The sequence below is a fragment of the Boleophthalmus pectinirostris genome, unplaced genomic scaffold (genome assembly GCF_026225935.1).
Source record: "Boleophthalmus pectinirostris isolate CB_2022bp ecotype Guang Dong unplaced genomic scaffold, ASM2622593v1 HiC_scaffold_22, whole genome shotgun sequence".
NCBI classification, from domain to species: Eukaryota; Metazoa; Chordata; class Actinopteri; order Gobiiformes; family Gobiidae; genus Boleophthalmus; species Boleophthalmus pectinirostris.
Window position 1 is genome coordinate 20529832 of NW_026571190.1, and position 26237 is coordinate 20556068.

The 26237-nt window shown below is 38.7% G+C and overlaps 4 protein-coding genes across 5 annotated transcripts; 2 read left to right on the forward strand and 2 right to left on the reverse strand.

Moving 5' to 3' along the window:
• Positions 1 to 796: 796 nt before the first annotated feature.
• Positions 797 to 2442, forward strand: LOC110175741 (RING finger protein 122-like; the record flags this gene model as incomplete). The annotated part of the gene is made up of 3 exons (XM_055158452.1): positions 797 to 883; positions 1107 to 1189; positions 1601 to 2442. Coding segments are annotated over 3 exons (291 nt in total), but the record flags the coding sequence as incomplete, so codon positions are not given.
• Positions 2432 to 12859, reverse strand: pdcd11 (programmed cell death 11). 2 transcript variants are annotated; one of them, XM_055158005.1, is made up of 36 exons: positions 12651 to 12859; positions 12452 to 12530; positions 11833 to 11894; positions 11581 to 11751; positions 11339 to 11500; positions 11155 to 11275; positions 10886 to 11061; positions 10343 to 10450; positions 10059 to 10271; positions 9852 to 9976; positions 9709 to 9769; positions 9480 to 9626; positions 9144 to 9395; positions 8945 to 9070; positions 8638 to 8832; positions 8370 to 8540; positions 8080 to 8293; positions 7832 to 7981; positions 7644 to 7756; positions 7054 to 7550; positions 6894 to 6956; positions 6723 to 6816; positions 6536 to 6625; positions 6357 to 6459; positions 6111 to 6285; positions 5965 to 6021; positions 5767 to 5889; positions 5525 to 5647; positions 4784 to 4946; positions 4450 to 4572; positions 4221 to 4361; positions 3889 to 4139; positions 3447 to 3615; positions 3213 to 3366; positions 2903 to 3068; positions 2432 to 2806 (listed from the first exon to the last, which is right to left on the reverse strand). In XM_055158005.1, the coding sequence occupies exons 1-36, from the start codon at positions 12750 to 12752 to the stop codon at positions 2635 to 2637; spliced, it is 5412 nt and encodes a 1803-aa protein (XP_055013980.1). In that variant the 5' UTR covers positions 12753 to 12859; the 3' UTR covers positions 2432 to 2634. The 2 variants fall into 2 exon arrangements, with proteins under 2 accessions (XP_055013980.1, XP_055013979.1); XM_055158004.1 differs by having other exon boundaries at positions 4221 to 4364.
• Positions 12860 to 13022: 163 nt separating this feature from the next.
• Positions 13023 to 14064, forward strand: atp5md (ATP synthase membrane subunit k). Its single transcript, XM_020941953.2, has 4 exons — positions 13023 to 13109; positions 13600 to 13691; positions 13775 to 13868; positions 13952 to 14064. The coding sequence occupies exons 2-3, from the start codon at positions 13608 to 13610 to the stop codon at positions 13859 to 13861; spliced, it is 171 nt and encodes a 56-aa protein (XP_020797612.1). The 5' UTR covers positions 13023 to 13109; positions 13600 to 13607; the 3' UTR covers positions 13862 to 13868; positions 13952 to 14064.
• taf5 (TAF5 RNA polymerase II, TATA box binding protein (TBP)-associated factor) lies at positions 14058 to 17632 on the reverse strand. Its single transcript, XM_020941943.2, has 11 exons — positions 17213 to 17632; positions 16735 to 16963; positions 16339 to 16654; positions 16096 to 16259; positions 15773 to 15908; positions 15570 to 15690; positions 15351 to 15480; positions 15097 to 15261; positions 14845 to 15022; positions 14577 to 14754; positions 14058 to 14502 (listed from the first exon to the last, which is right to left on the reverse strand). Exons 1-11 carry the CDS (start codon positions 17628 to 17630, stop codon positions 14288 to 14290), a joined length of 2250 nt encoding a protein of 749 aa, XP_020797602.1. The 5' UTR covers positions 17631 to 17632; the 3' UTR covers positions 14058 to 14287.
• Between the last annotated feature and the right edge of the window lie 8605 nt (positions 17633 to 26237).

Genomic DNA, 26237 nt, shown 5'->3' on the forward strand with positions numbered 1-26237 from the left:
TGTTGCTTCACTGCTCAGAGACCGTAAGACGTGTGTGAAAAATTTGGATAAGTTTTGATGTTCCACGTCTTGAGATAATGTGGACCAAATTTCAACTTGTTCGGGTGAACGCCCTCGGAGGAGTTCGTGAAAGCTTAGCAAATTTTAAGCCAATATTGCTGCCCCCTAGTGGAGCACATAGTGTTGGTGTAATAATATTTTTTCCTTGTCTTGACATGATCGACTTCTGTGTCAAATTTCATGACTGTACATGCAAATTTTTTTTGCCCTCATTTGTATTCCCTAATGCATTTTTGAGTCGTTTGGGGGCGCTGACGAGCCATTTTATTTATGTTTGGAAAATGGAAATAGCCAAAACGTAGGGAAGCGCGAGTTTTACCAGATGGAAAAATTTCCAGGACTTTTCGTCATTGTTCAGTGGGTGAAAAATGGGTGAGTTGGTTAGGAGAAAAATAAGAAGAAAGAAAGAATAATATTCTGATGCGAGAACAATGTTCGGCTTTTTTTGGCCGGCAAACTATACATTTTCGGAAACCTCTGGCGCATTGCTACGTCATGGCGAGGGTCCCTGGTCACTACGGGCGAGTCACGTCTCGCCGTTCCATTTTTCGGCCACTTGGAGCATCGCTTTGCGATACTAATAGGCCCTTCGCCAGCCTCTGGCGCTCGGGCCTAAAAAGGAAACCACAAACTGACACTGCTAATTTCACTTGAGGGCACCAACTGCTTTTCATGTGTTTCACCATGCACTATAAATTTCTTTCAAAGACAATATTGTTCATCATCATTTACATGACCTCCCATTGAACTCACTCCTTATTGTTTCCTGTATCTTCTCCAGGTGGTGCTTAAAGGAGCCAGTAAGAAACTGAGCCTTCTTGGAGTAAGTCACTCACATTGCTACTATATTTTATTTAAGTTAGTGAAAGTGGTGCACATTGAATATGGGAGGGAAAATATTTGGGCCTATTTTTCATCTGTATGATAGTTGCATACTGTGTCAGTGTACATTTTTGTATAAACTGGATGCATAATATGGTTATTGAACTTGTATATTTTGTAATTTGTGATTAGATTTCTGATAGTAAACTTTTTTTTTCTTCCAGCAAACCTGTGCAGTGTGTCTGGAGGAGTTTAGAACCAGAGATGAACTTGGAGTGTGCCCGTGCTCACATGCATTTCACAAGAAGTGAGTACTGAATGACCCAAGAGCCACTGTTTGTTTGGGAATACAGCTTTCAATACAAGATACAAAATTGTGTTTTATTTCCTCCTTTTAAAGTAAATCTATAATGTATATAGCTTTGCTATTTAATAGATCAATGTCTTCAATTTTCAATTTAATTAAATTTTAAATATGACAGAATATTTATTTATGATACCTAAACAATACAGGCCTTTAATGATTGCCATGAACAAAAAAGTCTGTCCTCTGCTCCAGCCCCAGTGCCTTTACTGAGGATTATAAAAAAGACCCAAGCTCATAATTGACAATCAGATATGACTGAATCCCGATCTTAATGAATACATTAGATTAATTGCACAGCTGTATTCTGACTAGTAAACAGGGTCTAACGAACAAAACTTTTTGTATCTGCAGGTGCCTCCTTAAATGGCTGGAGATCCGCAGTGTGTGCCCCATGTGTAACAAGCCCATAATGCGGCTGCACACGGACGCTCCGCAGGGTGCTGAGGGCCCATTGGACCCTGAGGAGGTGTGAACTGGACTGTAGATGGCGCACCACTGCCCTCCTCTGTGGATAATATACACACATTCAAAACACTACAGTCAATGAAGAACCATGGTCTATTTAAAGACAGGAATTATTGATAATGATCCTGCGGCCAGTTTGCTACCGACCTTGAGCAATATGCCTATACTGTGGAATTGAGACAAAACGATGCGGTCAGTGAGTGGGTAGATAAATAGGATGTTTTCATGACAAAATGCTCCTAGTTCTACTTCCATGTTGCACTGTTCACCAATATAAAAACAAAAAGGAAAGGAGCCACATTTAGAAAAAGCAGGAGAAACATTGCTAGTCATGGGACGATTAGGACAGAATTGCCAGGGGTTAGGACACTCTAATTTCAGAGACAGTACGGATACCTCTAATATCTCAGGAGTGTTACCAATAAACAGCCAGCACAACCATGTCCTTCACTCTTTAACGCTGTGCCACATATTCAGTACTGCCAATGTAGGTGCAACAATCATGCAATCAGAGTCGGCCATAGCCTCCGAACTGACCCAATCCAAGACCAGCGGGATCACAACTAGTAAAACCCAACCGTAATGTTACAGATTGTGTCCCAGGCCCTTTCCTTAAAAAGACTGATAGCAAACCTAGTCTTGCCTGTATGTATTGTACGTAAACGTGTCCCTATATTGTTATTTTGTATTTGTTGCTTTTAAATAAAATGTTACGTATTGTATTGTAATTGTGTTTGGTTTATTTACAAGACAGTTTATCAGTCAGGTTATACAATGATTTTTTTCATTGAAGTTCTTTAAAAATTAAGTATTTGTCGATGTTTGCAGTTGTGTTTGTTAAGATGGTCAAATGTATCACTTTGTGTAGTTCTTGCTAGACTGTAATCAGTATACTGTATACAGTCCTACATGAAGAGTCTTCAGCTGGATGCTTCTGTCCCTTTGGATTCCACAAACTCCATGGCTTTTTCTTTGACTTTCTGGATGCTCTGAGGGGTGCCATGTTTCTTCTCATATTCTAAATAGCGCTTGAAGAAGAACTTAATTTTCTTCACAGAAACACTCAGGTGGATTACACGGTCAAACAGTGCCCTAGGAGTCAGACACAAAATATTTATTGTTATTTATGATTTAGTTTCTTGTTAGTTTCAGTCCATTACAAGATGAACAAAAATATTGTTAGCTGACCTGACTTCCTTCTGGGATCCATGTTTGACCATAAGATCGATGAACACAGACCAGAGGTCAGTGCGTTTCGGGTAACTGGTCAGCACTTTGTCAAACATGGTGCGACCTTTTTCTATGTCACCGTAACGAAACTCCAGCTGAGCAAACTTAGCAATCACATCCACACCTGAAACAAAGGGGCAACAAGTTTACAGAGTTACATACATCAACGTCATTGAACTGTCTAAGCAGGTAATTTGTTTATCCAATGTAAAAATAATGCATTAAACACATTCAAGAAAATTAGGCAAGAATAAGACATAAGGCTTACTGTCTTTGGAAGGCAGACTTTTGAGTGCCCTCTGTAGGAGAGCACTGGCAGCATCACTCTGTCCTTGTTGAAGCAAAAAAGTCCCATAGCTCAGCCACACAGTTTTGTTCTGTCGAAACTTTTTAACCATACTTTTATAGAGAGCCTCAGCCTCCTGGACACAAACAACGTACTATTACAGACTACTGAACATCATCTCACTGAACATTAAATAACAATAATTGCAGAGTGGACCTTTGTCTTGTCAGATTTTGCATAGAGGTCTGCTAGCTGCTGGTAAACAGGCATGGGCTCACAGAACTGCAGCGCTCGCTCAAAGACTTTCTTCAGGCTTTCCTCTGTGCCATACATGTTCTCTAGATTAAGTAGGGCCACCCACACATTCAGCTTTTCCTGCTCCTCCCTGAAAATGTATACAGTCAGTACAGCCATTCAAAAATGATCATAATTCATTTGTTAAGTTAATTTCAACAATCCAGCCACATTATGACATTTAGTACAATACGATTATGCTTAATCATGTCTTCTGAAATGGCTTTAACATGTACCAAAAGTCCACATGTTCCTGTGTAAGGGAAACTTACTGTTCATGTACAGATAAATATCTGCATTCCAAGTACAGTGGGACAAAATGCCAAAGAGTAACTCTGCATGTTTCTCTGTATATATAGTATACCTGAATGAGATTGTTTTGAGAGCCCTCTCGGCCACAGCGCGGGCCTGTTCAATCTGTGTGGCCTGTAGATGGTGGGCCATGTACTGCAGCCAAAGCAGAGAGCTGTTTGGTGAAGCCAACAACAAACGCTCAAATGCAGCGTCGTCTTCAGGCCTCAGGTTTGGGTCCATGAGCTCTAGCTCTCGCTTCATCAAGGCCTTCTCAGATTCTTTCTTCTCCTGCTCCAGCTCATGCCGTGTTTTTTTCTGCGGCTAAAGATTATATTCATTTAGAAAGCATGTATATATAGATATAAAAACATGTCTTTAAGACAGTCTTTAAAATTATCTTACTCTGATGCTAGTTTCTTGGTCTTCTCCATCACTGGAATCCCCATCATGAGTCACAGAGATTGGTTTCAGGGAGCTAAGGCCGATATCCCAAGAAAATCCCCCTGTTACTTGTAATCTGGCCTGTCCAGCAGAAGATTTGGCCTGCTAAACCAGAAAAGAAAATAGTAATCATAAAAATATATCATTTAATTTCTCTACTATTGCACATTTTGTTGTGAATAACATTTACATTCACAGGAGCAGGTTTGTTCTTTTCTTCATTTTCCTCCTCTCTGAAATACACCTCCACACCACTGTCACTGTCATCCACCTTTGTCTTCTTGGACTTTTTCTTTTTAGTTAGAACCTCTTTCTACAACAAGGGAATATGAAGGGGGGATAGAGGTAAACATGGTGCACTGATTATTTTGTACAAAAAAGGTGCATATTTCAGTTTTAATATCAGCAGCTTATTATTACTACCCACAGTGCTGGATTTACCTTAAATATGATATGAGTCAGAAAAAAAACAATAAATGTGAATGCTACTGGAAAGTACAAAGAATTCCAGTTAAGTGTTTTACCTGCGGCATCTCGGGCAGTTTACGTTTTCTCTTCGTATCATGTTTCTCCTTCTCCTCTCCCACAAGCCGCAGTGGCAGACCCAGAGATTCGGGAAGGACATCTGGCTTCCCGGTGTCCACTGGGAGCAAAGAGAGGTCGACTAACTCCTCCTTTTGGTCGATGCTGCAGATAAGAGAAGGCACAGCTGCAGAGTAAGTGCAGAAAAACACATAAGGACAGCATTGATCTCTTTACATCAGAACAAATCTTCAGTAAAACACAAGAGGAAAAATTACAACTGATATAAGAGCTACTGCAAAAAGATGCACCTGAGTATTAAACAGTGGTCTTGTTCACATGCACACCGAAACCAGATAATAATTTGATTTCTGGACCTTAGAAGGTAAACTTGTTCAAATCAAATATTCTGATTCTTAATAACAAAAATATTGTGCAATGACCAGTTGTATTGTCGATCAACCCTGTTTTCACAGTCGCTGCCATATACCCATCGGTCTCTACTCATGTCAGTCTCCTATTTAATTTTCTTAATCGGTCGTATGTGTTACACATAGAATTTGGGAATGTCGCACAGTTTTGGTACAAACAGAAAAAACTGGTTTTGTGCAACTATTCTTTGGAGATGTCAACAGTTGCACAGCTCTTTCTTGTGATGCTGTTTATGACAACATCAGTTCCCATTGGGCACCTAAATACTTAAAATAGCACTTAAAATAATCTCAATATCTTTTCCTTTTTACCGAATAATTTTGGTTGTGAGAAGCGTGTTTGGAGGCAGATGATCTGCAAGAATCTTGTGGCTGGAGATAAAGTACTTAGTGGACTTTTGAATTTCTGCTCTTCCTGTAATTCCTCTGGACAACCTAGACATGATAATGAAGAAGGTTAACAGTAAAACCATCAACACACAAATATAAGATATGTGTTTTCAAGTGAAACTACAAAAAAAAAAAAAATGTATACACTTTTTTTTAGAGCTTACCGGATGAAAATCCCCTGTTCAATAACGGCCTTGACATAGCCCCTAATGATCTGTCCACATTTCAAGCTGTCCAAAGATAAGACCTCTGTGTCCTTCACAGCTTTTGCCTGTCCTGGATTTATTCTGAAAAAGGAAATATAAAATAATATTCATCTACCCAATTTTTCAACATTCGATTTATGGTTTGTGTTTTCCAACCTTGACTGACGTAAAGACAAATGCCATTTGCCATTTTCACATTCCAGAAGGTAACACCTTACATGGAAGTTTGAAAATGTAATTTAGTTTTATACAATGTATAATTACAGAGTATAATTAAGTTATAATGCACATCATTCACTGACTTGATGAGCTGGTCTTTGCTGTAGGCATCAAGAGCATTAGGTTTGTAGGCGTCTGAGAGATCAGTAACAGACACTGTTCCTGAGCCTCCAAAAGGAAGTCTGACCTGTAGACCATGCGGCTGCACATTTTTCACCACTCCCACACAAACACTGTCCTTCTCAAGTTTATGTGTTCCTGTAAACAAAGGCAAACTGGTAAAATAATAATTTCACCATTTCAGAGTGGGGATAAAGAGCTCATCCTACCTGTGAGTGACAATACAAATCGCTGTGGTTTGGAGCTCACATCTATAACCTTAGCTCGTATAGCTTGGCCAAGCTTGTACAGTTTCTCTGGGTGACCAGCTTCCTAAAAATTAAAGTCTGTGTTATACTCCCTTTTAATTCAACGGCATCAGATGCATTTGGCTATTCACCTACTGTACCTTCGGGTCAGTGATCATGGCAAGAAGTTCAACAGTTCCAGTGATATTAGGATCTGTGGTAATTTCCAGTGACTTCTTATCTGGATGATACTAGAGAAAATATGTAAAAATACATTTTACAAATACATCTCTTACAAGTAACAGCACACCGTTGTTAAAAAGTAAAATAAAGCAGTGGTCAACTCACCTTTGATACAAAGCATGTGATCTCTTCCCCAACAGTATAGCTGCCAAGTTTTTCCTTGGTTATGACTGGTTTGAAATCACTGGCTTCAAGTTTGCTGTATGATGGAAAAAAATGTAAATTCAGATGCACTCTTTGTCATATCTAAAACATTAGGTTAAATTATAAGCCTACCTTGGAATCAGAGTAAGCTCAGGGCAATTGAATTTGAACTTTGGATGTGAAAAGGGCAGAAATCTGACAAACACATGAAGAGATGAAATACTATGTATACTATATGTGTCAAATATATTTTATTTAGTTTATTTAGTCTAAAATGTACATTGATACATACCTATGACTTGTGACCTCTCTTCCTCCTATAACTCTGGCAGTGACCTTACTGCCTACTTTAATGGAGGATGCAGGGAAAGACCCCCGTCCAATCTTGTCCTGCTCCATCACTTCAGACACATGCACATTGCCCACAACTCCATTCTCCAGAGTGAGCTGAATACACGTGGGCTTCACTGAACGCACTGTACCACGCACAATATCTCCAAAACAGTTCCCCTTTGCTCCTTGTGTTTCAGAGGTTGTGCGCTGGCGCTTCACTGGATTACGCTCCCAAGACACTAGGGGGAGCCCTTGCAGTGCCTCACAAGCAGGATCGATCACTTCCACATGAAAAGTCATTCCAGGTTTCAGCCGTTCTGAATCATGGAGCGTGACTTCATTTAAATGGCTGTGAGTTTGTATGATCGCCAATTGTGCTGTATCCCCCAAAGAGATGACAGCAAAGTCTTTCTCAACAAACTGCACCATTGCTTGATATTTTGAACCTTCAGTTAACTGTTAAAAAAGATGAACATTTATAAAACCATTGTATGGATTGCAGCGATTTTGATATGTATATGTATGTATATGAAATGTAAATCAACTCACAGATTTCTTCTTTGATAATAGCCTAGAGAGGATGGAGACCTGGACAGTAGCAGATAAGATATCCACAAAAAGTATAACAGCAGTCACTTTTTGTCCAGGTGATAACTTGAGACCTGATAAAAAATAATGCAAATTATTCTTAGACCATAAAAAGATTTTTAGTAAATTAACTACAATCTACTCCATACCAATAAAATGGTTCTTGGTGGCGATTATTGTAGCACCGATTAGCTCATCTGATTTAAAGATAGCATGGGTGTCCACCACAGAATCCACAGTCAGCTTCACTTTTTGTCCAATGCTTAGGTTTGACAACTGATTTCGTAGATCGGCATTTTCTAAATGATTGAGACAATATCAAAAAAGTATATTAAGTAAATATATATAGATTTTCAGACTTTAATTTAAACTGACATTTTTGTGTTAAAATCTTTACCTCTCATGGACAACATTTCAGTCACAGCCCATCTCTCCTGCAGACCATTGGTCAGTCTGGTCTGTTGGTCTCCCACAGGTGAGATGACCTCAGATATCTTCAGCGTGACCAAAAAACGTCGCTTTTCCTCGTCTATGTTTGTCACTTTGGCAATCACGGTCTGGCCGAGCTCAAAGGCTGTGGTTGCATCCGCAATAAATTTATCGGTCATGGCCTTGAAAGTGAAGCAAATAGATATAATGTGAAACTCCTGTGTGATGTGAATAACACAAACATGTTGCTGGACTTACAGATTTTGGGGAAAGACCAACAAGGCCGTATGGGAACTCAACAAAGACGCCATAGGCCATAATGTTCTTGATCCAGCCATATAACTGCAGTCCCACAGTTATCTCTGAGAAATCTTTGGCCAAAATTCCCTCTTCTATAGCCCATATTATAGTTGGTTTCTTGGTTAGAGTCTAAAAAGATGTGCTGAGGAAAATAAAATTAACCTTAAAGTAAAGGCAAACTATAAAAGATAAGCTAGTAGTAGTAAGTACAGTAAATTAAGGATACAATATTCTGTTTGTTCTTGTAGAAACAAACAAGGTTGGAGATGGTGTCTCCCTCCTGCAGACTCTCCCACAGCAAAGGGCCATTGGACAAGTGATCAGTGAGGTGCATTGTGGGCAGCACAGCAGGAATTTCCTCAGGCAAAATGGCAACTTCAAGACCACTGACAAGTTTCTTCAGCACCCGAACATCCACTTTCTGGAAGACATACAACAGACGGTAATTCAAATGTAATTAGTTGAAAGTGAATGGTAAAGTATTGAATTTTGGGTATGAAGCATATACTGTATTCATAATTTTACACTTTTACCTTTCCAACATCACATTCATAGTCAGATTTGAGAGGTTCTTCAACATTTCCCTCCACTGCAGCTTTAAATGAGAGCAACAATTTCTCTTTTACAACATCACACTGAAGAACTTTGGTCTTTAAAACCTGAAGAAAAAAAACAAGTGTTACATGAGAAATGCAATACTTCAGTGTCTCAGTGCCACATGGGGGTCCACACCTGTCCAACATAGAAGACCTCCTCAGGGCTGACAATGGCTTCAGAGCTGAGCTCATTTAATGGCACAAGTCCTTTAACATTGTTGTAGAAACGAACAATGCAGCCAAATTTTTTGACACACACGATATAGCCATGAGACACACGTCCTGGGCGGGCATCAGCAAAGCTCAGAAAAAGAGGCAAGGAGCTTTCAATCAGAGCCTTTTTTCTTGTCAGAGACAGTTTCTTGTTTTCTGCATCTACAGATAATACCTAAAATAAAGAGTAACAGATTATATAGAAATCTGTACGATCAACACGATAAGACCCATATGTTTAGTACCAAACTGCACTAACTCGACATTTAACTTTCATGCCTTCCATGTACTTCTTCTCTGGGTTTTTCAGCACAATGTCCGACAGATGGGTCCGTGGCACCAGGCCTTTAATATGGTCCGAAAGATGGACAATCATTCCATAGTCAAACAGCAGTGACACTGTCCCCTGGAAACAAAAGTTAATAAATGTTAAATATGCCTTAAAATTACATGTGAAACCAGAAAAAGAAACTCTTTAGATTTCTCACCTCTACTATTTGACCGGAATGAATGTCATGATATCTAAAAAATGGCTTCTCTATTACACTCCTAAAAAGGCTCAAATAAAAGAAAAGTCAATAGACCTGGTGGAATACATTATTTAAATAAGTTACTAAAAAGAAACGCATACTTGCGTAAAGAGGCACAATAAATCTGGTCTATTAGGCAGAAATCCAGGATCCTACAAGTGTGTTCAGCCTTGGCCAGAGTTCTGTTCTCATTCGCTGGAGCACTATATTCTTTCATGTGGTTTTTCTATTGTATGAATGATTATACAAAATTCACAGATTTTATGTAATTTTTGTCAAAGTTCTGTCAAATTTCTGTCTTGACTTACATGGACAAATGCTTGCATTTTGTCTGGCAACTCTAATATGCCTCCTGATGCGTGATGTAGAGCTGTCATCTTGCAGTTCTTCACAACTTGACCAACCTGTATACCCCCAGAATGGGCTGTGTCCACCCGGGTCCCAGGTAAAACAAGGTAGTTACGAAGGCTCAACCCTACCAAACGTGTGGTTGGATCCACATACAAAACACAGGCGCGCACCTAAATCCCCAAACAAACGCATTATTTTTGTGTGAATAATAATGATAATATTGTAATTTTCTGTACACCACCTCATCTCCTTCCTTGTAGCTTGATGCTTTTCCTGGCTCCACGTGGAGAAAGTCTACCTGACCACTAAAGTTAGAGAGAAACTTCAGAAATAGTCCATGTTTGGTGACCTGAAAATAAAATTCACTATCATTATTACAGCAAATTACAAATACATGCATACACATGTTTGCTTTTTGCATTATTCATTCTTTCCATATTACTCGGGAGGTGGGAAGCTACAAATGTAGTCAGTTGCCCTGGAGTAGACGGACAGAACTGAGGCTGCCAATTTGCACCATCAACCCCCATGATGACCACAAATCAATGATGTACACACACCACATACATATATACATACATACATAGGCAGGGTGGGTGACATATCTTACTTAATACTTTTATGTATTCTAATGAATACATAAAAGTATTCATTAGAGCCACTGCTGTCCCACTAATGCTAGGCATTCCCAGCAGTGTCCCATCCCAGTAATAACCAGGCCTAATCATGCTTAGCTTCCAGATCAGACAAGGTTAAGCATTCTGCACACAGTATATCCTTTTACCTTTGTAATGGTTGCTTTGACCAGAAGACCAGGAAGTATGTTTGTGAGTGTCCAGCCCTGGTCATCGTCAGCAAATGCCTGAGCAATGTTCTTAGGGCTGACAGAAAGCTGCACAACGCGGCCATCATTTTTGACTTTCTCCACTAGTGAAGTCACATACTGGCCCACATGTAAATCTGTGTACAAGTCAAACACAGTACATATGATTTTCTAAAAAGCAGTCCACTAATATACTGTAGTTTTAAAAATTGATTTTTTTCAGGCCAAACCTTCAGGACAGTTGTTTTTGTCTTTTACTGCATTCTTAGGTAGGAAAGCTTTACTGCCAGAGACGCCGATGTCAATAATATATCCGTGGTCCTCTATGCTCTCTACACATCCACTCAAAATCTGTACATGAAATTCAAAATATGTAACTTTTTACACAATTGTAAGAGGTCATTTTTAACTTACCATGCCAGTTTTTACTGAATTTGAGGAGAGTGACTTGTTCACCATTTTGGGATTGACAGAAAGCTGAATGCTAAGTGATCCCCCTTTAGTTAAGTCTATTTTGGCTACAACGCATCTGATAACCATGCCGGGGATGAAGAGATGAGGCAAAGAGAAAAACTCCTATTGATAAAAAAACAAATCAGTTTTAGCTATATGTAAAGTAACAAATGAAACACGTAAATATAGACATGTAATTTTACCTCTGTTTCCACTTCATCTGAGTTGAGGTGTTCTGTGAGTAACTTGGTGTATGAATCACTTATGTTTTTAATACTGAGAAAACCTTGAAGCCCACCAGTCAAACTGACTGTTACTTCAAAGTCTGTTACCTCTTTCACACAACCCAGTAATAACATGCCCTCCTTCACATTCTGAAATAGTCAAAAACATATAGTTGGACATTAAAGAGATGCAACTCCATTAGTAACTCCAAAATAAAAGACTTATCTTACCTTGACATGCAGTATCTCCACAATGTTGCCAGCAGCATTGAGCATTAAAGCATCTTCTTGCCCTTCAATCAATCAATCAAACTTTATTTGTATAGCACTTTTCATACATTTGAAATGTAGCACAAAGTGCTTCACATGCAACAGAAAATTTTCAATACATTAATTAACACCCCCCCCCCCAAACATAAAGCTCTTAAAAGTTATAGTAAAAATGAAAATGTACAGCTAAGATCAGATGGAGACTAAGTAAAATAGTAATGATAATTTCATTTAAAACAACTATAATATTAACAATAATAATAATGACAATTTAAGTTAAAACAGGTAAAAGTTTCAGTTAAAAGCTAAATTAAAAAGATGTGTTTTAAGTTTACTTTTAAAAATATGAAGACTCGCATGGGACCTCAGATCCTCAGGTAGACCTTTCCACAAACGGGGCCATAAAAGCCAAATTCGCCTCACCGTGGGTTTTAGTTTGAACTCTTGGGACAGTTAAAAGATGACTACCTGAGGACCTGAGAGTCCGAGAGGGCTCGTATGATAAAAGCAGATCATAGGACTAAGACCATTAAGAGCTTTATAAACCAATAAAAGAACTTTAAAATCTATAGCCCTTTACCAGTTTTCGTCTTCTTAACCTTTTTGCCATCGTCTTTGCCAGCCCCTTTCCTTTTTTTAGTTTCTGTGCGTTCACTTGACTGCAGAAGGATAGTAAATTAGTGCTATACTTATAAGCATGCTAGTGATCAGTGATCACTGCTTATCCACAGAGATTAAACAATAAACATTTTGTGTCTGTGAAAGTTTGTACCGCTTACCTGAAAGAGATTGTCTACTTCTGCTCTTTGAACCACAATTTGGCTTTCTGAGGGTTTTTTTACTGTTCCCCCACGAGGGAAGTCCTCCTCCATTGATGCCATAAATTTTGTAAAGGTAAATCGAAAAGGAAAATAGAAATTATCTTAATCTCTGAGATGTGGATATCCCACTCACATGTTTTAGGAACACGCCATGATTCCGGAAAGAAAACTCGAGCGGGGAGATTGAATAATCTTCCAATCACGAGCAAGTAAAAAAATATTGACATTTCAAAAACCAATTGAAATTGTGGTTGCTCGGTAAATAGGCGTGCTTTTGTGATTGACAAACATTTGGACCAATAGCGGCAGTCTTTAGTGGCTTTTTCGGTAGGCGGCACTTCCTGTTTTACTTGAGCACTGCGGCCTCTGTTGAAGGGCACTGTCTTGTTCGCTTTACTCCGGGGTCGTGTGGTTAAGGTAAGATTTTGCACATGCATTGGTATTTTATTATCTTTAATAAAAAGAAATCTTCAAGCAAGTTATGCTTGTTATTTGTGGAGAATAGCGTGGTGTTTATCAAATGGACTGACAAAAGCTTCGCTAACATCGATGTAATGAGCTAACGTGTTTGCTAAACTTGTACATTGGGTTCCTACAAATTCAATTCAATTCAATCTTTATTAAGAACACATGTTATCTGGTTCATAGTATTAAAAAAACAATAGTAAGAATAAAAAGATACATACAGTGCATGTTATAACGTATACAGACAAGACCGCCAGTGTCTCCACAGCTTAGAGGTGAATCTGACAGAGCTCCTCACAGGTTTAATAAAACCCAAATGTAAAATATCACATTTCCTTATCATAATACGTGAAAGCTGATAATTGTAACAAACTGTAACTTTTTTTTTTAATTGTTATAAATTGTTATTTCACTCATACGTTCAAACTCTTGTTATTACTAGAACCAATTATGGGAGGGCACGATGCAGGAAGCCATCAGTTTACTGGGATTGCAAGGCACTTCAATTCATACACTTATATTGGAAGGAGGAATGTAAGTTTTGTTCTGCACTAATATCTTCATTCATCAAGTACTCATCAACATAAAATTGTACACAATGTTCTTTTTTTCCTCAGTGTGTGTTGGCAACATATGCTACACTTTTAGGAATTGGCCTCTTTTTCAAACTGAAGCCCAAGAAGAAGGCAATTGCAGAAAAGTAGTATGAAGGTGACATTATTGCAGACATAAGGACTTTGTTTCAAGTGTTCTATTCCTGTTCTAATCCTTTTTTTTTTGTAATCCTTTCACAGGTACCTGTGTGATCAGTTCTAGTCATTGAGAAAGCAGCTGGCCGTGCTTGTAACAAACTCTCACTGTATGGTTTTGTTGTTAATAAAGAACATTTATGCCAAAACATAGAAAACACCTTTTATTTACAGTACTTTTTTGTATAAAACATTAGTCTTGTTAGTTGTACTCATGGCAGTATATATTTTAAGAATATTCCTTATCATGGCACTTAAAACCTACAACAGTCTGGCCATCTTTTCACATTAGTCAAGTTCTCATATTTGATTATACAGCTTAAATGTCTGGGCACCACATATTGGGTAATAGCTGCTTATTTTCAGGCTTTTTAACGCATTTTAAGGATTATAGGCTCCTGCAGCAAGCAACAGATTTCTTCTTGTGAAGTGAAGGTGAATTACTGGTGTTGATTTGGTCGTGTATGTGCCAAGCAAGAGTTCTTGGGAATTATCTTGCAGATGGATGTGTCCTGTTGTAGCTGTAAAGTCATCTGTCTCTAGGTCATCAAACGCTTTCATTGAGTCCCAGAGGCGAACCGTATAATCCATCGATCCTAAACACAAACATTGGGCATTAAAGGTGTATTGACATTTCATTCACCTCCAGTGATGGAAAGAAAACACTCACCTGATGCAAGGATCTCTCCATCCCGGCTAAATCTTAGAGAATATATGGTGTCAGTATGGCCTTTTAACTCTCCCACCATTATTCCATGTCCAATGTCCCAAAGAAGAACTCGACCATCTGTTGCTCCCGAAGCCAGAAACTTCCCATTGGGAGAGAAAGCTAGTGCATGTATAGGTCCCTGAAAAATAGAAAACTGACTTGTGAATTTGTGGGTACACTAAACTACAGATTATGCCATTATTAATTACATTAATTAAGGGTCTCTCACCTTGTGTCCAGTAAATATTCGAACACAGTTTCCATTCAGCACATCCCAAAGACGAATTGTGCGATCAGATGACCCTGTGGCCGCATAATTCGAGTTTGGGTGGAAGCGTGTGCATGTGACATCTGCCAAGTGACCAGCAAATATCCTCAAGGGTTGGTAGTGGTCAGTTGCCCACAAACTGCAAGTAAACAGACACATTACTATTTAAGGTCAAACAGTATTATAAACCCAAAATATTTCAAGAGTACTTGCCGAGCTACTCTGTCATGTCCTCCAGAGATAAAGTAATACCCATGAGGGGAAAACTGAGTGTCCCACACAGGGTAGTTATGGCCTTTGTAGCCCACCAGACATGTAAATGTTAGAAGACTCCACAGTCTGATAGTACCATCCTCAGAACTTGACAAAAGATAATTTCTGAAATATTTATAACAAGGTTACTGTTTAAAAAGAACTCTGGGCACTGTGGCCAGTGATGTAGGTGTGAAACTTCGGTGTGTTTGTACCTGTCTGGACTGAAGCTGATTCCATATACTGGGCCACTGTGCCCATAGAGGATCTTTGACTCACTGGCAGTTTTTTCATCCATGATCCTCTCTAGCACATCATCTGACTCCTTGTCAATGAGGTTTAACTCTAATGATAAAAATATCTGTTTTTGAATGTTTGTTCAAACAATAGGATAGGTGCTTAGAGCTACTGTGTAAGTGTAGGAGTAAACGTACCTGCTGCAGACTTGACCTTGCGAAGCTTCTTTGGTGTGACACTCCACACACGTACTGTAGAGTCAGCAAAGCCACCCGCGATTAAACTGGAGTCATCTGTGAAGTCTACTGCAGTCAGACCCTATGGGAATAAACCAAGAAATTGTACATTACAAAGTTTTTAGTTTTGGAAGTTTTTGGTCTTATGATTTTCATGTCATTACCTGATATGCATTAAGAAATGAATAAAAACAAATGGAAGGAAGTGTTTCTGGTCCGAGGCGAATTCTTTTAGTGGACTCTTTCATATACATGATCTTGTCTAATTTGTCTGAGTCCTTGAGCTCTGGTAAAGGTATTCTGAAAAAACAGAAACAATAGTCAGCAACTGTAGTACTCTAAACAATAAAACACAAAATTGTTAACTGTGAAAAGGGCAGCAGGTGGCATCATAACACATTCGCTCTAAAGCAGCAGTATTCATTCATAGAATCATGAAGCGCATCAATATATAAAAAATAATGATAATATAATAACACTGTTTCACCTTGTTTGTGTGGGTGCGTTTGGGTCCTGCTTTTTGCTCTTGGACCCCAAACTATCCTTCTTAGGTTTCTTTTTCTTGGGTTTCCCCTCTTCGTTTTCGGCCTCCTCATCTTCATCATCGAGAGGTAGTTCAATTTCTGGTTCCTTCAGTAGTCCATAATATACCTGTTGCATTTGAATCAAAATATGACTAACTTGAGTCAAATTAATTCAGAGTATAAAAAAATCTGGATATATATTTTACCTTGGATTTATTGGCATCTCGTTTTGCCTCACCAGCCAAGCTGCCGGACATAGCATCAATTTGACTTTTGCTTCGTGGCATGCCATCAAAAATATCAATGTAAAGATGCTCCTGGATGATATTCCAGATTTGGTTATTCTGTCGTTCCTGCAAGTGTCTTTTTAAAAGCTGATATGAGTCGCGGGAAATGCGCAGGACAAATTTGCTGGTGCGAAAGTCTAGTAGAGTCTCATTGCCCTTCATGTGCTCTCTTTTGGTCAGACTGGACAAAACCCTGAGGTCATTTTCATAATAACACTCCTGATCTCCGCTAAACCTGAAACACAAAAATAAAATAACACATTAAAATTATTACATGTTTTATTTTGAATATACTCAAAAATTTGTTAATCGTACCTTTGAAAAAACGACTTGGCCTCGTTTTCATGACTGTTGTACACCAGCTCCAGATACATATGGACAAATAGTGGGTAAAAGACTTGGGATAGCTCTGCTCGGTGACAGTCCAAAACCGTTTCTATAAACTTTTTAAGGTCACTGTAGTAAACCTCATATAAAGTTGGGTCTCCTTGCTGGCTGTAGGCTGATAGGACAACACTCACATCAGGCTGATCATCACTTGTAGCTAAAGAAAATGGGGGAAATAGAATACAAATAGACGTATATAAATAACTATTTAATACTTGTATTAAGGTTATAGCCTGCGTTAGTAAATGCATTATTACAAATGTATACATTCAAATAATAAATTAGTGTTGCAAATTGTTTAAATACTATGAAAATGCTTTCATGCTTATATAATAATAACTAATGCCGCGTGCTTCGATAGATTAAAGCCTAAGTCCCTAGAGTGGAAGAGGCTAAGGTTTCGGACCTTTTGTTGGCGCCTGGACTCCGGACGCAGCCACGGTCACCCGACTGAGCAGAGAGCTCGCATCCCCTCCTTCAAGACCCACTCCGGCTGCCGTTCCACCAGAGCCGGCCCCAGAACCATCAGCATCTTTAAGGTCCAGTAGATCTTCAGGTAAACCAGCTTCACGGCGTAAAATCTCGACGGACTCGCTCAAGTTGTTCTTTCTGAGGAATTGCAGAACTGCAAGCAGGGTTTGCTGCTCCTCCGCTGTCCCTACGGAGGGTTTGGTGGATCCAGAAGGAGCATTAGTCCCGGGCGTGTTAGAGACGGGTTTCGCGTCGTTTATATTATTGCTACTTCCACATACATCACTGGATGGATCTGTTTTAATGTCCTTCTCTTCCTCTGAATCCACCAGACTACCTTGTACGGCCGCCATTTTAAAAATGAATTGCGCATGTGCGAAAGAACAAAAAGGAATGCCGATTGTGTAAGATTCGCGCAGCTGATTGGACGATACTACGGTAGCGCATCTCAGAGCCCCACCTCTTTTGGCTGTAAAACAAATCTTAAATTTAGGAATTATAATGGAATTAAACGTTACGTGTCCGTTGCCTAATATTAGTTTTGTTATTATACAAAATAACATACTTTTAATAAAATACTTATTATTGATCTTACTTGTTTTTCTGTCTTCTCCTTTATGAAACACTTGCCTCCAAACTCCTGCCTGATAAGGAAATATAACTTCATCAAATCCAAGTTATGTCGTTTATTGCATTGGAGGTGATTTTGCCTGTTGCTTGCTAATGCTATACCAGCTCGTACCACGAGATGGCACTTCAACCTTAATCGTTTTGCCTATGGGCTACGTAATGCTCTGGGGGACCATCATCAGAATCCAAGTAGCAAAATAGCTGAAAATTACACTATGGCATTTGTGTTAATCATTTTTATTATACTGTATAATGTAACCAAATACGACAGAAAGGCTAACATTGCTAACATTCTCTGGACCTGGAAAATATTGACCACAGCACTGATACTAGCCTTGTTTCACAAAATTAGACAAAACACTACTGTGCCCCCTAATATCTGATGTGCAACTGGTAGGACGTATGCTTGAGAGGCTGCACATGTTTGAGCTCTGTTCACTTTACATTCTGCTGAGGTTTGATTTTTGCCTCAGGAGTTGACACACCTTCTCCTCTCACCCTGTGAACACACTATAGGAGATGGGCACAATAAACACTGACTCTGCTTGTTTTTTGGTCAGCACAACATGCGTTTTCATTTGGAGAGCACTGTCAGAAGACATTACAACTCAGTACTCTCTCTTGCTTACATTTTCAGCCATATGTCAAGGGCTATTATGCAATATAAATACACACACACACACACACACACACACACACATATATATATATATATATATATATATATATATATATATATATATATATATATATATATATATATATATATATATATATATATATATATATATATACACTTATTATTATTTGCTTATTGAGGTCTGAGAATGTTAAAACAAATGATATACTGATTTTGGAAGGGTTTTGTTTAATTTGGTCGTATTAAAAACACATAACAATAGTTGAATGAATATAAACAATACAAAATGTTATCTGCTACACATGTATGTACTGACAGGGGATTGGCAGTACATCTTTATTTTAAAAAGACTCATCATTGAAGATTAAATGACAAAATTCATATTAAAGTTTGATTAATTGCGCAGTCCTGGTGTCAACTGAGTATTACAATGAAATATTGCATTTATTGCATAACACTGGTACAGCCCTTACTCTAGTCTTGATAGAGGAGAGATTTGGGTGGGGTTCACTGCCTGCAGAGCCATAAATGTTTCGCAGCACAGGGCACAGTCACAGTGCGTGCCCTGGCATCAGAGTAGAAACTGATCAGAATTAACATGATAATCACTCCATAAGCCAGACAGTTTCTCCAAGTCGCCATACTTTTAAAATGCTTTTTCAGTGCAAAACAAGAAAATAACCACAAAATATAAAACTATATGCTAGACAGGTGTCTTAAATTTATGCTTTCTATTACCCTGTTTATGATTAAAGACTAGTGAGTATTTGGTGCCTAAACTCACTGTCTAAAATATAAAAACACATAAATATAATATGTGTGTGTCTCTCTCTCCCCTCTCTCTCTCTCTCTCTCTCTCTCTCTCTCTCTTCTCTCTCTCTCTCTTACTCTCTCTGTCTGTCTCCCTCTTGCTGTCTCTCTCCCTGTCTCTGTCTTTGTCTTTCTCTCTCTCTCTCTCTCTCTCTCTCTCTCTCTCTCTCTCTCTCTCTCTCTCTCTCTCTCTCTCTCTCTCTCTCTCTCTCTGTCTGTCGCTTAGTTTCAGGGTGTGGCTTTATCATGTGGCTTTGCCATGAGCTGGAATTAGACTAAAACTGCATATTTTCATGAATTACCTTTTATAAGGCAATGTACTAATCATCTTAATCTTTTTTTTAAGAAATATAAAACTGAACTCTATGTTACTGAATACAAATGGTGCCATCCTAAACCTATTGGAAGATAGGGTTTATTAAAAGGTAAACCCTATGCACAAATCATTTTTATTTTATTGGATATTGTGCTGGTGGGTGGATGCATTTATTTATAGATATGTTAATGCATCTGTTAATTTACAGTCTTCTTATAACTATGACATAACTAGCCCAGTGATTATCAGTTTGCCTTCACAATGAGCATATTATTGTTTTTCCAGGGAAACCCACTGAGCCATGTGTGTCTGCGTGTGTGTGTTACCTGCACATCTTAAAGGGGCAGCGCTCGCTTGACTTTGAGCTTTGAATTATGAGAAAAATACTGCAGAATTCCCCGCTGAGTTACATCAGTAAATAATTCATTAGGTGTGACTCTCCAAAGAAGCAGAAAATGCCCTGAGAGATAACGAAAGATGGAGATTGGAGGAAAAATACATTTTGTAAGATGAGGGAAGGAGAGTGGGTGGGGCAGCTCATGGGAAAAAAGTAACAAGGCGAAAAAGGATAGATCTTTTTCATCTGAAGAGGTAGTGTTTTAAGACTAGAAGGCTGAGATTATCACAACCAGGGTGAACAGACATTAGGTGCAAAATATGGTGTCAAGGTTTAGAGGTGTGGGTGCAATTTATACTTTTTGTTACATTGAGACAAATGGAAAATGTAGGAATGGATATTGTGAGGTTTCTTTTCTACATGTGTCCTGATGCATCTGCTGCTCTTGCTCACCCAAGCGAGATAATGGGTGTGAAGGAGGCAGGGCTGTGGCACCAGAGATCTCCACTTTGGTGAAGGGGGAACGAGGGTCTGCATTATTCAGCACTGGCCTAACACAAGACAGGGATTTGCACGCACCAGCCATAAAGAAGACATGCTGTTCAGATATATAGACTAATGGGATTAATGTGTGATGAGAAAGCAGATCTTAAAATAAAAAAAAATATGATAATTGAAGGATTTGACCAAAGTTGCAATACTATTTGATATTCCAATTTCCCTAGCCCCTGGAAATAAATGCACTTTGATGATGTCATACTCTCAGATATGGGGCAAATCCAGGTTTCCAAAATAGTTATGTATTTTCATGAGATGCATCTAAATGGAAAATCTACGAATGCTGCACCTTGGATTTCTAATACTATACTGGAACAGATATTTGCAAATTAGCGATTGCTCTATTTCCTGCCCCAAATCTCCATCAAATAAAGTTATCATTGCTTTCAAATGAAACCAATGAGTACTTTTATGAATTACAGGCATTTTCTCAGAAAGCAGCAGTTTACAGATTGTTGCTGTGATTTTTGGTAAAAAACGATACGGAAGGCCATCATGTTTCATGTGAATTTATTGTATCCTCAGTAAATAAATATGCATACAATGAATTGGACACTGTCACTCCATCCCAGCTGGTGCCTTTTGCTTCACAGACATGTCCAGGGAACAGTCTATTATCTCAATGATGTCATTTAAATCTGTCATTTTTAGTCACTTCTCTTCTCTTTTAGTTATGCTGCCGCCCACGCATTCCCTGTCAGAAGAGATCTAACTGGCTTTTAAGTAGACTTCAGACCCCCAGCAGGTTTGTCATAGCACACAACACTGTTTCTGTATAACCATGAAGAATGCAAGGTACACTCAAAACTAATAAGGCTGCATGACAGTGTGAGGGGTCATTACTGCACATTTAGAATATAATGCACTATTGTAATGATTCTGCAGAAGCTCTACCTTTTCTCTAATTGTCATACAACTAGCATAGCATATTCACAAATATGTTTCAACCTTTCATAATGCTAGTGGCCCAAATTAGCCTACACACACATGTACACATGGACAGCTGCTGTAAGGTTAAGATAAAGGGATGGTCACCAATTTACTAAAGGTCACAGCTGAGCTATCAAAAGAATGTCAATCAATAATTACAATTTGTAACCAGTGGCAACAGAAATGTGTAATTATAGGGTTCTACAAACATAATGGTTTACTAAATGTGAATGTGAATGCATGATATAATGAAATTTAGAAGATGTATTTATTTATTTTTTGTCACTATAGATAGTACAAATTTCTATGTCTTTTTGATACATATTTTTCCATAATATGAATGTGCTATGATGTCCATATTAGTGTTGCATTGCTTCCACCCACTCTATGTCACATTGACTAACAGTCTCCTTATAGGACGTGACGGACAAACACTGACTGATAAGATCCATCTCTGTAACAGAGACAAGGAGCTTTGACAGATTCCTTAGAGACACCTTTCTATTGCAGGTTATCTGTTCATTTGATGAGAGGATGTATTGATTGGTTTTAAGGCGACTGTTATCAAGGAGGACTGGACCTCTAGGACTTCACAAAGAATTAATAAGGCTAATAAGTCAGTTAATGCTGTGTGTGTGTGTGTGTGTGTGTGTGTGTGTGTGTGTGTGTGTGTGTGTGTGTGTGTGTGTGTGTGTGTGTGTGTGTGTGTGTGTGTGTGTGTGTGTGTGTGTGTGTGTGTGTGTGTGTGTGTGTGTGTGTGTGTGTGTTGTGTGTTTGTGTGTGTGTGCGTGTGCGTGTGTGTGTGTGCGTGGTGTGTGTGTGTGTGTGGGGGGGGTGCGTGTGTGCGTGGGTGCGTGTGTGTGCGTGTGGGTGCGTGTGTGTGTGTGTAGAATAACAATAACACAAAAACAATAACAATACAATAAAAATAAAATTTTATTCAAGAAAAGCATTTAGCAAATCAATCATTTACAAAATTAGCTATACATGTTTCAGTATGTTTTTTATATAGCTTATGACAAATGGCTTGAGTGGTGTGCATGGATCCCTTTGTTCACCAGGGTGCTGGGCGAGTGGCCTGGATGGGAGTGTCCTCTGAGGATTAACACAGAGACAACACACAGATGTGACATGAAACAATTATAATTCACATTTTCCACAAGTAAATGCACACACCAAATTCAAGGACATATAAGTTAATATATGCAGTACAGGGAGGCATAATGTTGACAGCCTCACAGCCGTGACACACAAAGGGTTTGCCCTATCTGACGTGAGCACAATTTAAGAATGGTATTTAAAGGGGCAGTGTGTATTTAGACGCTGGTGATTTGCCATTCTTCTTGTTTCAAATATAAACAGATATAAGATAAGTCCCAAAAAGGGTATTTAAAAATCAATGTTCAAATTGTTCCTCTCTAACTTGGGAGATGTTTGTTGTGGTGTTGTCACTCAACAAGTCAACAGGAGAAATTTATTCTAGGCTTTAATTTTGCTCATTGTTCGTATTTGTTAATGTATAATTTGAGAACTTTTAATAATGTCAATTTGTGGAAAGTTGAAAGAATCCCGCAACCAAAACAATACACCCAATCATTTTTTTTCATGTTTTTCACAACTCTTAATCTCTTCTAAGAAATTTACCGTACAATTTATTTGCACAGCTTCACTATATCTAAACCATTATCGATAGTGGTCCAAGCTGTTGTTAATATCCAGTGATGTGTGTCCATTTGACTTATGACTGATTTGGTTCATGCAGTTGTTTAAATCTCTCTTTAATTATTAGGGTGTTAAGTGCCTGTAAATCTACTTCAATGCTCAGCGCAGCAGACATCAACACATAAACAGCAACAATTACCACCACTCTCCAACCAACAACATGTTTCACTGTGTATGCGGCCACTCCACTGTACAAGCTAAATAATTTAACGCTTAGTCAGTGATATGTTTCCTCTGCCGCGGTCTTCAAAAATCACTTGGCAATATATTAGAACGAGCTAATGAAATGCTGTGTGTTTTGGACCGATCAATAGCTGTTTATGCATGTACAGTGACAAAGTATATCAGCTCTGGGGCAGGCCGCCAGCAGGTGCAGAAAAACTCCCGTCAGCATTTTGTAGGGGGGAGGTGAGTGAGGGAGGAATGAAGGGAGAGCTTTCACCCACGTATTACACACAAACTGGAGGTGAAGGGGTGCACTGAGAGTATATGTGCTCTTGTCATGTGGTAGTGCAGCAAAAAAGGGTGGAGCCAGTGCTGCAGATTGGAGAAGAGATCTGAGAATGCAGCAGTCACAGTGAAGTGCGAAAAATGCATTGGACTGTCAAATAAAAATTTGATATTTGGTTTATTATAATTCTACTTGACAGTTTTGGATTTGCAATAAAGAGTCTGTTTATGATTTTAATATTTGTACACACTATAGAGCTGTCAGACTAATATAAAGTGAAGACCCTATTCTGTTTACTTCAATTGCAATTACAAATTTCTTATAAAAGTTGAAAGTTTGTAAGAAATAATCCAATATGGGTTTCAGAATGATGAAAAGTTAAGACCGTTGCAATAGCAATTAAGAAATCAAAACCATCTTAACTCATATACTGTATATCTTTTGAATGGCTAACTGTCCTCAAAATGGTTCCATATGACATGAATATAACATGAAGCTGAAAACCATGCATATTTAGTGGAGCATTAGGAGTATGGTATAAAAATCTGAACTCAGCCACTGCAAAGAACTGCACAATGTTCTTTATCACATACCTTATCTATATGTAACTCTATGCAGGCATTTTATTGAGAGGTTCCCATAGGCAGTGACTTCTCATGTTTGTAATGTATACACTCTCCATCAAACAATGACATTGCACAAGGTGGGTCATGAACAATAGCCTGCCAGCTTGAGTGCATGTTTTCTTTATCACCCTGTACCATGCTGACTGAAATTCATAGTGAGGTTTCTAAAGGTCCCTTATGGGTGCTTTTTTGATAAATCATGACATTTCACTATGCAGACTGGCGTTATGTGTAATTTGTTCTTATAATACTCCACCTTACATTAGAGGACAGTTACTTTGTTATCTCATTTCTTCTAGTGGCAGTCTTGGGAAATCATCGTGTCATAATGCTATCTATAACTGCTCCAACATCTTGAGTTAATTCTTATTATTATCCTGCACTCACCTATAACTGCTCACTTTGAGGAGAAGCTTTGTTGAAGGCTATTGCTAATCATAATATGATTTCTGCTTGTTGGAAATTGCTGGTCAAAAACGCACTAGAAAGAAAGGTGCTGACCCAATCGCCCACCCACACAACAAAGACACCATCACCTTCATTGAGTGAAGGTAATAGCAGCAATATAAAGCATGTAGCTTCCCCTTTATACAAATAGTAACAGTGATGGAGTACATTTTCATATTAGTTTATTTTATCAGTGTAAACCAGAAGCGCCAAGATAGAATTGTTCTGCAAAGAAAACACAGAGATGTTTATAGTCATTTGAGCAACAATTAGCAATCAATGTCATATTTCTACTTGCAATATTGTGCCTACTATACTACACTCTTCAAACAGACAAATTATGTAACCGCCAAACTAACATTATGGGCAAAGTATACTTTTTCTAGACAAAATTTGAATGTTTTTCTTCTTGTTCTTTGTTGTATATGTTCACAATTACTAGTATATGACATTTCTTCAAAGAGGGACTAAAACAATGGACCATCTCAGCAATGACACTGAAATAACAGCAAAGCAATAAAGAGACTATTGATGATGCTGCAGCAAATTGCTCCAGACTTCACTGTGTCACTGTAAGCGCAGAAATCTATCTCCGCTCATGACTATTGTAAAGTGAGAATCAATGTCTGCAACACTGGATCACCGCACCAGCACCTTCCTCCAACAACACTAGAATGGCCCATACACGGACAGACTGTGGTGGGCCTTCTGCCTCCCACCCCTCTCCCTTCTTGCTCACTCACTGTTTGAAGACTCTATAGGTTGCAGGACGTGAGGGTTGTGTCAATATGGCCGCCTCTGGAGACAGGTAATCTTTATTCTCGTGGCCTGACTGCATGCAGCGCGCAGTGGGGGTGGTGCAGGGCCCATACTCCCCCCTTTTTGCAGCCCTTACATCCTGACTGCAAACTGGACAACTCAAAGGGTGCTGTCAGTCCAATGGTTTAAATGGGCTTCTCAGGATGGGAAAAACGAAGAGAGTAGCTTCAAAGGAGGTTATAGTTCACTGGTGCACAAACGCATCTGGGGACTGGAGTTAGGAAACAAGCTTTTACAGTACAGGATAAAAGTAGTTGTATTTTCCTCTTTGATTTCAAATAGACAGAAAGTTAAACAACTGAAGGAATTATCAGATTTATAGCTAAGAGAACTCAGTGGTTTTTAAGGTTGCTTTTAATTTTTCACTATAAAACTACAGTATAACGCTTCTCCTTAAGATAGTTGAATCCATTGAACCATCTTTCTAAACATCACATCTAAAATCAAGACTAACCTAGCATAGAAATGTTACGATAACAAGTCTAGGCACACTATATTTCGATATCCACACACTAATTTAGCAATGTCAGCCTTGAGCTAACTGTCGGCCCCCAGACCTCCTCCCCCTTCACTAACACAAAGCTCTCAGCCACACCTATTTCATGGCCAGTTGAACTCCCCACTTTCCCCTCTCACCACATTAAAGAGCTACAATTTAATACTGGGATTTTCCT

Bases quoted from the DNA above. Each gene is read 5' to 3' on its own strand.
- taf5 (XM_020941943.2), bottom strand. From the start codon at position 17,630: ATGGCGGCCGTACAAGGTAGTCTGGTGGATTCAGAGGAAGAGAAGGAC. The intron at 16,964-17,212 runs GTCCGAAACCTT...CATTTTCTTTAG, and splicing joins AGTCCAGGCGCCAACAAAAG to CTACAAGTGATGATCAGCCT. The intron at 14,755-14,844 runs GTGAGAGACCCT...TCTATTTTTCAG, and splicing joins GAATATTTACTGGACACAAG to GGACCTATACATGCACTAGC.
- atp5md (XM_020941953.2), top strand. From the start codon at position 13,608: ATGGGAGGGCACGATGCAGGAAGCCATCAGTTTACTGGGATTGCAAGG. The intron at 13,692-13,774 runs GTAAGTTTTGTT...TTTTTTCCTCAG, and splicing joins CTTATATTGGAAGGAGGAAT to TGTGTGTTGGCAACATATGC.
- pdcd11 (XM_055158004.1), bottom strand. From the start codon at position 12,752: ATGGCATCAATGGAGGAGGACTTCCCTCGTGGGGGAACAGTAAAAAAA. The intron at 6,626-6,722 runs GTGAGTTGACCA...TATTTTCTCTAG, and splicing joins TCACATGCTTTGTATCAAAG to TATCATCCAGATAAGAAGTC. The intron at 6,460-6,535 runs GTACAGTAGGTG...TTTAATTTTTAG, and splicing joins CCATGATCACTGACCCGAAG to GAAGCTGGTCACCCAGAGAA.